This window comes from Gossypium hirsutum, chromosome D04, assembly GCF_007990345.1.
Source record: "Gossypium hirsutum isolate 1008001.06 chromosome D04, Gossypium_hirsutum_v2.1, whole genome shotgun sequence".
Taxonomy (NCBI): domain Eukaryota; kingdom Viridiplantae; phylum Streptophyta; class Magnoliopsida; order Malvales; family Malvaceae; genus Gossypium; species Gossypium hirsutum.
The window spans coordinates 53244575-53258900 of record NC_053440.1 but is presented as its reverse complement, the minus strand read 5'-3'; the positions used below and the strand labels follow the sequence as shown (position 1 = coordinate 53258900).

Genomic DNA, 14326 nt, shown 5'->3' with positions numbered 1-14326 from the left:
GGCTTAAGATTGGTCCATGTCTGCTGGAATGTGATAAGAAAGATCTTATGCACACTATTGGGTTGACTTTTGGAGGAATGATTAGACCTGAAGTTAAAGGAGAGTTTTGTCGATTACGACCATTAAGAGGAATTATTCATATCGACTGGATGTCAAGAAAAGGTATGGCTTGCTTTGAAATATGAATATTTGTTGAATTTCTACTTTGGGTGTGGTCGAATGGGTCAAGGGGGTTAAGGAATGTGATGCAATACCCACTGACGAGAGAGATAAGGCGGAAGATGATCATCCTTACTCATTGACGCTTAAAGTCGAACCCAATCTGTTAGGAAAAGAAAGTCTGAAATTTCGCTTTTCTACCAAGAGGTCGATGAAACAATGCTTTTGTAACACCCCTGCAAATTTAAAACCAAAACAAACAAATACCAATGTTTCAATCAAAGATTTTATACTTAGAACGCTACTAAATCATACTTAATAAATTGATTTACTACTTTAATTATAAAAATTAAAGTTAACATGTAAAAAAAACTAATTCATATTTTTCATTCCATTTTAAGATTTAATACTATGTTTACTAATTTATAACTTTAAACTTTATTTATCATCCAAAAGATCATAACCATTTACTTACAACCAAGATCATTTAGCATATATATTTACATATATATATATGACTCGTGTACAATCACCTAGTGTCACGGGGCTAGACCTTTCGTCTCGCAAACCGTGCGGCCTTAGGCGATCCGTTTGCTCCAAACTCGCCTAAGTCAGCCTTTACGCCCAGAAGTGAGGATTCCTTAGAACTCCTCCAAGGCACCAATTTATATAGCGGAAGCGGTTGTGCCAAAAGAAGCTACAAAAGAACAACAGAAAGAGCGCTCGCAAAGTGTTTGAGTAAATACTCTCAATTCTTATTCACAAAGAATAATGAAACAATTCAGAGTGAGTACAAATGAGGGGAGGCTCTCTATTTATAGTTGAGCTCCCCCAAAACCGACGGTCAAGATACAATTACATCGACGGATGAGATTTAACCATATCCCTTAATTTTAGGGATTTACAAGATAAGCCTTATCAAATCTAATCTAATCTTTACAAGATAAGATTCCCTCTATCTTCTAAGATTAGTTACCATATTAGCCTAAGTTGCCATCTCTTCATTATCGGGCCAACCGGGTTTCAATCTGACAGGCTTGTCCAATATCTCTTTGAATCGGGCCAGTTCTTGTGGGCCAAATGATCCCCATCTGAGCAACAGACCTCCATTGGATGCATTTGGTGCGCTGGTCACGGGCTTTGAACTGCGGCCCGTGACACTAGTACATGCCACTTAAACAAAAGGAAGAAATATATCACCAAAATTTTTTTGTTGGAGTCGAGATCTTTCTGGATGCTGAACCAGACCTTGAACTCTAATGACCTGCGCATGGAAACAACCGTCCGCTGAGTATTTCATACTCAGTAGTATTACTATAAATTAAACTATTTAATATTAATAAATTACAAACATCAACCATAAGCCTTTTAAAAAAAATCATTTAAACTAATTATACATAATTATATATCACTTCATAAATCTTAAATTCACGTATATATATATTTTCATATGCTAACTCAATTCATAATTTAATTCGTACGTTCTTTCTTGTACTTTTCAATAGTGCCAAATCAATTAATCTCATTTTCAAATTTTCATTTCAATTATTTACCCTATTAACAAGGCTCAGACGTTGACAGATACATGGATTCCACCCAAACACACGAGAATATCCAACCTAACACATTCGGAATAATATAAATCCTCTTTAACACACCAGTATATCATATCCTCCCAAACACACCAATAAGGCATTAGATACCTCTTCGGATAAACCGAAGCATATATAATAACAGAATCATCTTCTCGGCCGAACTACAAATCTCCTCATCATATCACAAATCCTATGGCATGCCATTTGTATCCAATCTAGTCTGATAAATTAATAGGGTATTATTTTACTTTTCCAATTTTGAATTCATTTCCACAACAATTTCAAATATTCAATCAAATCAAAACATCTATTATTTCAATTCACATATAATTCAATATTCACACATATTCTTACTTAATTTCAAATATTATTACTTACCTTACTTTAAATGTCCCATGATTACAATTTCAATATAGCATTTAGTAAATAGTTTAAGTTATAGTAATACAAACCCGGAGTACGCGTTTACTCCTCAACGATCTTTTCTTTTCCTTTGGATGCCGATACCTCGTTTTCCTTGTTAGCTACGAAAATAATAATTAATTTCACTATTAATTACAACATTAAATTATAAAAATAATAATAATAATAATTAAATTTTATTCAATTCTTACTTATTCCCAATTTAATTCTAACTAAGCTCACTTACTTTTCTAGCTTATTTCATACTTCTTTTCTACTTAATTTCTTGCCATATTTAACTCAACTATTCAATATTCATAATTAAACCCTAATTTAAGACTTCTTATAACTTAATCCCAACTATGTAAAACTTATAGCTCACTTTACAATTTGATCCTTTAATCAATTCTAACTAAAATTTCTATCAATTAAACCCCTAATTTAACAACTTGTTCAACATGAATCATGTTCAAAAACCTATGAACTTTCATAACCTCCACTTAATTTCAACAAAACTTTGTTTTAAAGCTTCTAAAACATCAAAATTAAGAGAAAATGGCTAAATTTAGCTTACCAATTAAACTTGAAGCTTTAAAATCCCAATTTTCCCCTTTTCTTTTCTTTCACTTTTTCTTCCCTGTTTTCCTTTTGTTCTCTGTTTCTTTTCTGTTCTTCTTTTATTTCTTTTTTCTTTTTATTACTTACTTTACTTTATTTTTTTTGCTTTATTGTTTTTTTAATTACTAATTAATTAATATAATATCAATATAAAATATCTTATGCTTAAATATTAAGTAAACCAATTGTTTAATTACATTTGTACATATTTATTTTATTACACTTGTATAAATTTTATACCATTTATTTTTCAATTATCTTATTTATTTAATAAAAATTTATTTAACAAAAAATAATAATATTACAAATGTACATATATATTTTATTTATAAATGTACAGTATCATCTATACCATACATTTGTCATCATTTATTTTATTTATCACACAAAAAAAATATTATAATTTAATTATTTATCTAATAAATATCTATCTAATAATTTAATATAATTATTACAAATGTATATACTTTTATCAATACATTTGTATTAAATCACTGCCATACATTTGTCTTTGTTTAACTTATTTCATAATATAATAATAATAATAAATATAATTTATTATTCAATATTAAACCTTAATGATTATTAATGAAATTTTAATAGAAAACATCACATAAAAATCTTCAATCTTACCCAGCTTATGCCACCTCATAATTATGAATTGGCTTAATTGCCATTTTGATCCTTTATACTTTTTTTTAATCTATAATTAAATTTTTACTCTTTACTCTATTTAGTCCTTTTTCCTAATTATTCTTAATTATACTAAATTCACCTAATTAATACCTAGTTAAGCACTCAACTAAACTCATAATTACTTCTAATAATTATTTACGACTCAGTTTACTAAGATGGAGGCCCGATAATGTACTTTTCTGATGCTCGTGAATTTTGGGTCATTACAGCTTTTATACTGGTGGTGATTTAGGGAGTCAATGGTGAAGATGGGACGACTAAATATCCGGTGACCGATCAACAGTCGGAAGAGGATGCGGAGTCAAAGCAGATGCCAACAGATTTGGTAACTAATGCATAGGGGCATAATTTTGGGGATTCGATTGATGTGTTAGCTTCACCAATCAAGGAAGCTGATTGTAAGATGTTAGATCATGATGGTCTTATATTAAATGCCATATTGGTTATTTTGGAAAAAGAGAGTAGCTTAGGTTAGCCTTCTAGCCTAATAGGGGATAATTCTAAAAAATGAAAAAATAATAGTTGGGAGCGGGTTGTTAAAGTTGTGATGACAGAACATGGCTTGAATGAATGTGTGATGGGTAAACAGAAAATTTGCTGAAATGAGGCTAATGAGTTTGAAAAGTTTAATTCGAATGGGGAAGGAAATAAAAAGGCTAAATTTGACAACAGAGACTCTGACGTTTCTAGGGGATTAGATTCGAGGATGTCCAGTTTGGAGCAACATTCAGCTCCTCTTCAACAAGGATTGGTAGCTGCCAAAAGGCATGTCAGTCGACCACAATGAAATTATTAAGCTAGAATGTCCGTGGTTTGGAGAATCCGCGGGCTATTCGAAGACTTCAACATGTGTTGAAGAGTGCTTGTCCCCAGATGGTCTTTCTTATGGAGACTAAGTTAATTTGTGATAGGATGGAAAGATGCTACCATAGATGTGGTTTTCAGAATGGCCTTGTGTTTTCGACAGATGGTACACGAGGGGGCTTATGTCTGGCTTGGAAGCTAGGAATGTCTGTTCAATTAAGGAGCTATTTGAAAAATCACATAAATGTCAGTATCAAGGAGGATGATAATGGCTGGGAGTGGAGGTTGACAGGATTCTACGGGGCTCCTGATCTTTGAGAGAAAAAGGAAACGTGGAATTTGTTGCAATAGTTAGGAGATGACCAAAATTTACCTTGGATTGTTTGTGGGGATTTTAATGAGATATTGTATAGGGATGAAAAAAATAGAAGGGTCCTGAGAGAGGAAAACGAATGAATGATTTTCGTAAAACGCTTGAAGATTGCTCACTTGTGGATATAGGATATTCGGGGGTTTGGTTCACGTGGGAAAGGGGAAATCTTCCTGAAACGAATTACCAAAATGATGTGTCAATGACATGAAAAAAATGTTGAAATGACATTAAATAATTGGTAAGAGATATAGGATGATGTGACGTCCCTGTTTCATAGAATCATTTTCCTGGGGTAAATTAGTTGATAGATGATTCCACATGTACCAAATTGGGAATGAAAATACTTGAAGTACCACATTGAAGAATGAAGTATAGTTCATGTACCAAACTACATTTTTCTTTTTGAACTTTCATTCACATAACAATGGGGTAAAATCCAATCTAAGGTTCTATTTGTTTCACTAAAAATGACTTCCGGAAAATAATTTCTGGAAAAGGACTTGTTTTCTAGAAAAGTTAATATTTCCTAGTGTTTGGATAAATCTAGGTAAAATATTTTATGTTGTTTAGCATATTTCCTGAAAATATTTCATAAAAGTTATTTTCAACGAAACAAACATGCATTTGAGATTTATGATAAAGATTTTAAATGAATTAGTGAATGATTACAAAGTGATGTTAAGGTAAATTTATAGTAAATAATGAATTTTCATGATGGTAAAGATTACATTGTAAACTTTGTGAAATTTATAATCAAAACAATAGAAGTGATATGCATGAAAATTTGTTATGTGAAATAAGATATTATAATGAATTATTTGATTAAAGTGCTTATATGGTGAAAAATAAATTACATGGCAATAGGGACTAAATTGAAAATTATACAAAAGTTTAAGTGTGAAACAATATAATATGTGAATAAGAAAATTATGATAAAAGTTTAATGAATGTATTCTAAGATGTTGAAATGTGCATAAAGTATTGTAAAAGTGAAATTATGAGAAAATATGGAATTTTTACGATGATAAGGACTAAATTGTTAAACTTGAGAAAATATGTTGATGAAATAATAGAAATGAAATACATAGAAATTTGATATGTGAAATAAGATATTGAGAAAAATTATGTGATTAAAGTGTAACAAGAAAAAAACTTGATTTAATATGATTAATTAGTGAATATTGAACTTTTATTACAAAAAGGAACTAAACTGAAAAGTTGTAAAAGTTTATAAGAAAATATTTGATACGTGAAGAATGTAGTAAAGAATGTAACATCCTAGTGCTTTGACCCATTGTTTGGGTCGGGAATGGGGGTGTTACAGTGAACTGAGCTTTATCAGTTTGACAAATGTCTTATGGAAAAAAAATTGGTAAGACATTTTATAAAAATAAGGGGGTAATTTTACGTTGATTGAAAGCCTTTTACATTATTAACTATCCTATTTTACATGAAACAAACATCGATAGCCCCCCTTACTATACCCTAGATTGCATTCTAGCCCTTTTACTAAAAATTAGGTAGCCCCTATACATTAGATGGATGAGCAATACAACTCATCCGTTAAAATTGCACCGTTAAATGTTTGTTTTGGTGTTTACATATAAGGTATAATAACAAATTTAGCCATCAACTTTTAACCGTTATTCAATTTGAACCCTACTCTTTTATTGGAAGTAAATTAGAAAAAAAATTAAATTAACAAGGCTAAAGAGTCAAAATAAACTTAGTAACAAATTTAAAAAAATCGATTAACCCCTTTAAAAAAACAAGATTAGGGGTCAACTTTTTTTAAAAATTTAATAACTATTATATTTTAATTGGTCAGTATTTTTATTTTTTTATAAATTTTGTTTATAATTTTTATGATTTTTTTTAATATTAAAAAGGCTTAATTGAAATTTTTAAAATTTTGTTACCATGCATCATTAATTTAAAAAATTAGTGTTATTAATTTTAAAAATTTCTAATTTACTTCAAATAAAAAAATAGCGATCAAATTAAAAAAAATAGAGATTAAATTGAATGAATGTGTAAAGATTAAGGGTTAAAATTGTTATTATATCTTATATATAAACACTAAACTCTATTAGAGTTTGTTTTACTCACTTATCTAGGGTACATTGATTAATTTGTCCAATTTTCAATAGAAGAGCTAAAATACAATCTAAAATATAGTAAAGCAAATTTTGTGGTACTTTTACCCAAACAAATCAAATCCCAGCTTTAAATCTTAGACATTTAATTTATTTTTATTTTGTATTAAAAGATTTTATATAAAATTAAGAAAGCATTATTATAATATTATTTAATACTCTCTTGAAAAATCATTTGAGCAATTTTGAATTAATATTGTTGACTCGTAACACCAACTTAGTCAACCGCATACCTTATATATAGTAAATGATAAAATAAAAAATTAATTTGTTATATTTAAATCTTCTAATTAAAAAAAAACCTAGAAATCTGTTCTTACCCTAAAATATATAATACAAATTATTTTCAATACAAGTTGAACTACATTGGCAAATTAATCCAACCAGCTATTCATTAATTCTTTGCCAAATCATCTAAGAATGCCAAAATCAAATGCTATCAAAGACTCATTTTCACAACATTTCTTTTTTACTCATTGCTTTCACTCTCTCAAATTAAGCCTTGCATTTTGAACTTTAACAGACAGCTTTAACTTCTGTTCTTCCATGTCCCTCAACACAGCCAGCAGATTCGCTCTGTACACTTCGCATCGCCGGTTTATGCTCTCCAACTCTGTTGTCAATTCCCGGATTTTCTTTTCCTTCTCGTCCTGATTGACAAAATGATAGGAAAATAACAGATTTCAATTACAAATACAACAAAAAACAAAGACGGTAATGCGTCCAAGATTGTTCTTTTCCCACGCACACACATGTATCAGTGTGCTTAAGATAAATGATCATGTAATTGCTTCGTATGTCCTGTATCTATCTATATGAAGAAGAAATCATGTAACGAATGGGATTCTTATTTGTAGGAATGGTGGTTTGAGCTAGGAACGAGCATGAAGAAATCAAAAATACCTATGTATCTTTTGAGTGGTTCAGCTGGATCAATCATTCAAGACCTTTGGTCTGTACCCAGTCCAAATGAAAAATATGGATGCACTTTTTATGTGTTTGTCGAGAATGATTTTGATCTTAGTTTAGGGCCTAATAGAAGTAGAAGGCGCTCTGGTGGGATCCTCTCTAATAGAAAAAGATTGCAGTCAGTTAGATAATACACACATACATACTAACCCAAATCATTGAGGCAGTTGTGTAAAAAAGTTAGCATTGAGTTAGATTTATGTCGGTACCGCTGTTAATCTCAGATGAGTATTGTTGATATGACTCGATGAACATACCAACACATGAACAGGACCGAATAAATAAACACCGATCAACCGTCCAAACCCTAAATGCCAGCAAATATATATATATAAAGTAGGAGAAACTGACCGCAGATTGACATGCCACTGTCTCGGTATCTCCAGCTGCATGCAACTCTTGATTACGTCCATTGCTCAGTGCTCCATCTTCAGCAGATACAGGGCTTTGGTTTTTTGCAGAACTAACCTTTTTCAGTGCCTCTTGTAAAGCATCCATTGCCACATTGTAAATGTGAATAGATTTCGCCCCTTCTTCAACATACTTAATAGCTTCTTGGCGTAGAGTATTGGACCGATCTGTTAAGGATTCCCGGGAATTATTTGGCAATTCGGTAGCATGCTCATCCTGCATGTCTCCAATTTTGGCGTTTCTCGTCCATCGCTTTAGTACATATTGTGAAGGTAGTGTGAGAACATTTTTCGCTCTGAAAACTGCTAATATGTGCCTGCATATGATCCCGGAATGTTCAAACATTTGGCAACTGCAATTAGCTTTCATCTCAAAAGAAGTGAAATTAACGGTGTGCGCTTTGTGCTCTTCCCCGAATTTGGCCACCCGATATGTTGCAACAGTTCCCGAGTCATCAATTTTAGTGGCAGGATTAGCAAGGGTCTCAACTAGCTCCTCCTGGAACTTCATGAATATTCTTCGCGTATAGAGATTAGCAGCTTGTTTTTCCATGGGAGACGGTGTCTTAAGAACCGGTGAAGTGTTGGTGGTGTCATAATCAGACTTTAACTCTTTCTCGTGCCAACTTGCTACGGCTTTCTCATACTGTTTAATCAACATCTGTATGGTGGTCGATGCATTCACAAACCCTTCAAAGAATGAGTTTAAACCTATGTTTCTCTCGGTTATAGAAAAGTCCCCAAAGAAGGTATCTCGCATATAAGCAGGGACCCACTGTTGCCGAGCATTGTACATTGACTGAAGCCATTCATTGTCCATGACAAAGTAACGTTCCAGAAGCAAAACCCATGATGGTTCAAACTCATTAATTGTCTCAGTCTCATTAACGCATTTCTTAAATTCTATTTCGAATGTAGGCTGTGATTGGTATATGTGAGCCAGCTTCTCTTGGGTTTCTTTGAAAATGCTCCACCTATTGAATCGAAGGCGTGTTTCTGGAAGAACCTGTGTGACAGCCATCTGTATGAGACGATCAGGGTCAGTTGTTATAGAGATGGGACGACGATCAGACATTGCATGAAGCCAAGTTTGGAATAGCCATGCAAATGAGGCCTCAGAGTCATTGAGAATTAAAGCACAACCAAACAACACCGGCTGCCCATGGTGGTTGAGTCCAGTAAACGAGGCAAACGGAACCCTATAACGATTGGTCCTATATGTTGTGTCAAATATGACAGTATCCCCAAAGTAAGCATAATTCATCCTTGATGTTGCATCCGCCCAAAATATGCTTCCACCGGTGTGGTCATTATCACCTTGAATTGCATAAAAGAACGAAGGATTCTCCGCTTGCATTCGTCTCAAATAGTCCAATACATGGTTAACCCCACCCCCTAGGGCCCGGTGTCTTGTGGCACTCATTTCTCTCGAAAATCCCACTGTACCAAACACAAAGAAACAAAATGTGTTTAAGCTCCTCATTCAAGTTCTTTGTTACTACACATTTGATCAATGCTTAAGCAGCAACTCACTGCCCTCACCTAATAATTTAAGCGTCGATTTATAAGGTCAACTGAATAAATTCGGATATGCTAGAGCTAATATTCTTTACACCATCTTTCATTGACCGAAAACAAACATAATAGGTTTCAGAAACAGAAAATTTCATATCCAATTTCTATATAGATTTTATTGACGACAATAAAAAGCTTTTGAGCCCGAAGATTAGCTCAATCGGTTCATGCACTCATCCTTAAGAGGCAGTACTAAGTAGGTATAGGATTCGAATTCCAGTTTTGAACCCTGAATATTAGTTCAGTTAGTTCATGCAACCATCCTTCGGAGGGTAACACTAAGCCAACACCGGATTCAAATTCCGGTCTCTACGATCCCTTTCCGGATACCCAACCCTCAACATCCTTTATGCTATATATGCACACACACACACACATATATGCATATATTAAGCTTTTCTATAATGGTGGGATTGGATATAAATTCGTTTAATGTGAACCCTCTAGTGAAAACACATAAACAAGTTTCTTAATCCAAAACATAGAATCATTCGAACCCAGAACCGAAAACCGAGTCCAAGCAAGTTTCTAACTCTCAATATAAGCATTGAATTAATTGGAAAACAAAAATATCAATTCATAAACAGCAAAACACGAAAATTAGAAGAACCCAAATGAATATATACATAAAAATGATGAATGATGATAATGAAAGAAGAGGAAACTGACCCCAAGCCCCGATTTGAGATAAAAAGCTGATTCTTTTTCACCGCAGTTCAGTGTAAGGCGAGGAATTGACTTGTTATTGATGAAGTTGAAATGGGAATTTGGGGATGGGTCAAACGAAATTTAGTCTTATTGTTTGCTTGGTTACAGTTGGGCGATTTGCCCACACTTTTTACAACTGCTGTTTCCTTTCATCAACAACTCAGTTTGCAGAAAGATGGAAACTCATGGCTGTGTTGTTTTCTTTTTCTTTTTTTTTCAAGGCCTTGTGTTCGTGAACGAAGGGTTTTTTTTTTTTTTTTTTAATTCTACTATTATTAGTCGTTATACAAAAATTATGAATTTAGTCCCTGTATTCTGATTTGATCAAATTTAGTCTTTATATTTTTTGAATTGATTAATTTTAGTCTCTTTTCTTTCAAAATTTGAAATTTTAGTTCTCACTCAAATATAGTTACAGTTAAATCTATTTGGTTAAATTCAATTACTGGTCCTATATTATGCATACACTAATAGATTTAGTCCATATTCTCCAAATAGATCGTTCTAAATTCCTGTACTTTTTGAATTTTGAAATTTCAATCTTTACATAGACAACAACCGCTAATCCATTAACTAAATTTTTAGTGAGTAATATATGAAAATAACAAGTTGACATAATATTACACATATGATAATATGTTTGTCATGTCAGATTTTGGAAATAACGCAACTTAACTTAATGAATTTAATAGATATCATTGAGTGAGAATTGAAATTTTAAAGTTTAAAAAGTATAATTAAAAATAACCATATTAAAGTATAAGGACTAAATCCATAACTTTCATAAAATATAAGCACTAATAGCATAGTAGAGCTTTTATACCTAAATATGGTCCTTGAAATTGGATAAGAAAATGATGTAAAAGGGCAGATATTTACTTTTGTTGTTATAATTTATTTATTTTATTCTTTTATGATTTTTTCTATTTTTTATTAATTATTTTAGTTTTTTTTTTTTAATTTTGCATGGTTGAATCAACAATTTAATCATAATTTGATCAGTTCAAGACTAAACTATTCTTACAACAATGGATATTAGTTTTGGATTACCCTTTGAATCATCATTACCTCTTTAAACAATAACTTGAACTCAAGTTTTGTGAACGGAGAAAATAGATATTGGGAGAGCTTCTCCCTTTCAAGATCCGACGTGATTCAACTTTCGATTTATTTAAGAGTTAATGTTGCTATGAATACGAGGGGTTAAGTGCCAAAAAAATTAAAATGTATAATGTTGTAGTGAAAACAATAATAAATACTAAATTATGATACACTCGCGATATGAGTGTAAAAAGTTTTTTGTGTAAAAATATTAAAATTTGTATAAAAATTAAAATGAAGTTTCGGTTAAAGTGATAAAATTGAGGTTTTATAAGTGTTGGTGTCATGGTTTCAAATATCACCATATGTGAATTTCTTATTAAAAATATAAAATGAAAAAAGTACATTATAATAAGATAACTTATTGGTATATAAAATGGTATTTTAATAATTTCTCCAATGGAATTTGTGTATCTGATTAATTCATAACGCCAACTCAGTTAAAGGTTTAAAGTTAATAGAGATGATAAGTTATTTGTTGATACATGACTCGGTGTCGGTGGTTATGGATGGTCCGGACGAGGGTGTCGAAAGCTGTCTATTCTAGTTTCGATGAGTAGGGATGAATTTTGTTTGATTCAATCATGTTTTTAAAAAATTTTCAAACCATTCAAAATAATTTATTTCTGTTTTTGATTTTTTTATACTAATTTGAGTTTTGGATTATTTTGATAAAATGATCTTTGTTTTTGTGACTTTTGAATATTATTTAGTAAAGTCTCAAAGTTTTTTTTTTCATAATTCTTTTTAAAACATAAATTTTAAAGTAATCAAAAAGATTATATAACATTTAAAATATATATTGTATATAGAATTTTTAAGTTATTTTAACTATTTTAAATATAAAATATTTATTTTACATCATAAAAAATTAAAATTAATGATAAATTAAATAAAAAATAGAATATGGTTCAATTTGCTATTTCACTTTGGAGTGGCTTAAGTGGGCTTGACTTAACAAGGGCTCATGTGCTAAACATGTGAGAGATAAGTGTCGGTGAAAAATATGACTTCATCATCATGAAAATGCAGTACAAGGTGTGGTTGTAACACCTTTATACTCGGTTCAACCCAAGGAACCTGATATAGGAATATTACATTTGGTGTCAAAGTGATTTTGGCTAATCACTAATATATTTGAACATTAAAAAAAAGTTTTCATAACTTATATTTTAGTCCCTACTACTTGGAACACACTTGATCTTCTTAAGTACATGTCATTCTATTCAAAATTTTGAAACATACCCTCTTGGCACTTGGAGATGTGATGAGATGAATGTCCACAACCTCAACTACGACTCTTCAAAATCACTTTATCTACGCATTGAAAATAAACGCGTTAAGTCAGTGAAGACTTAGTAAGTACCCATGATATTTAAATTCTATTAAATTTCTTAATTTCCAATATCTTGTTTCTTTGTTTATTTATCATATTCATTTATAACTTTTTACTTATTTCACAATTTAGTCCTTAAGTCCTCAAATCAACTTATAAAAATTACTACTCTTTTTATACATGTATCATATTTCACCATTTAGTGTAAATTTTCATGATTTTCTCACTATTTCTTTCACAATTTATTTTTACATATTTAACTTACTAGTCATTGTCTTTCTTATACTTCCTCAAATACATTCAAATTACATGCGTTTTCACTTTACTAATTCAATATTTCAAACAAGAATTAGAGATAAACATTTACCTTGTAACGAAAATTGTTTACCTTTTTAGTAGAGGCCTAGTAGATTAAACAGAACACTTAAGATATACGGAACTAATGCATAGGTGCATTATTATGCACTATTAAACAGAGAGCACTAAAGTAATATACAGAGAGCACAAATGTGCTAAACGGAGGGCACTAATGTGCTAATAATCGGAGAGCACTAACGTGTTAATAATCAGAGAGTGCTCTAAGGTTCCTTAATGGCATGCCACTAATATCCCAATAGTTCTTATATCATTTACTTGGGCAAGTCATAATATACACACGTCACTTTTAAACTTTCCCATAATATTTTTACATACTTTACAATTTAATCATTGTACCAATAATCTGTATACTTATATCTTCACTATCTTTAACACATGTAATATATTTCTAAATTCATTATTCATCCATAATTCACTAATAATCCTTATCATGTATTTCACATATCACTTTTATATATTTTGTAATTTAGTCATTAGCACAATATTTCGTGTAGTAATATATTTTACTTTTAATAACACATATAACATAATTCAATACTTATTAATATTCCAAAATTCACTACAACATCAAATTTTCTTATTCTAAGTGTTATGCACTTCACTTTTCTATTTCTAATATAAATTTCCCCAATTTTACGATTTAACCCTTAATTTTCACAACTTAGGAAATAATTGTAGTTTGGATTACAAAATTCACATATTCTTTTATTTCTTTCACTATGTGCTTTATCATCAATATTTCCTTTTAAACTTTTATAACTTTCCAATTTAATCACCTTTTTTCATAAAAGTTCTCTATTCATTATTACATAATTTATCTTTGACATCTCACTTAATTCACATAATTAATTCCACTATCTCATTTTCCACATCAAATTTCTATGTATTTCACTTGTATTATTTCCACCACATGTATTTCTCAAGTATTTCAATTTATTCCTTATTTCCATAAAATTTCACATTTTCCCATAATTTCACTTATCTAATACTTTGTATATTTTTCGCTAGCACATAACCCAACTATTATACTTTTATTATAAATTCCT

General features: G+C 30.9%; 1 protein-coding gene across 2 annotated transcripts; it reads right to left on the bottom strand.

The window, feature by feature from the left end:
* Window positions 1-7095: 7095 nt before the first annotated feature.
* Window positions 7096-10738, bottom strand: LOC107898892 (protein FAR1-RELATED SEQUENCE 9). Of its 2 annotated transcripts, none has more exons than XM_016824460.1 (3): window positions 10427-10738; window positions 8124-9622; window positions 7096-7453 (listed from the first exon to the last, which is right to left on the bottom strand). In XM_016824460.1, exons 2-3 carry the CDS (start codon window positions 9603-9605, stop codon window positions 7286-7288), a joined length of 1650 nt encoding a protein of 549 aa, XP_016679949.1. In that variant the 5' UTR covers window positions 9606-9622; window positions 10427-10738; the 3' UTR covers window positions 7096-7285. The 2 variants fall into 2 exon arrangements, with proteins under 2 accessions (XP_016679949.1, XP_040946824.1); XM_041090890.1 differs by lacking the exon at window positions 7096-7453 and adding an exon at window positions 7712-7871 and having other exon boundaries at window positions 10427-10711.
* Window positions 10739-14326: the final 3588 nt, after the last annotated feature.

What these genes read in the sequence shown, in the direction of transcription:
- LOC107898892 (XM_016824460.1), bottom strand. Translation starts at nt 9,605, where the DNA reads ATGAGTGCCACAAGACACCGGGCCCTAGGGGGTGGGGTTAACCATGTA. An exon ending in CAGTGGCATGTCAATCTGCG is followed by an intron (nt 7,454 to 8,123) that starts GTCAGTTTCTCC and finishes TTTGTCAATCAG; the next exon opens with GACGAGAAGGAAAAGAAAAT.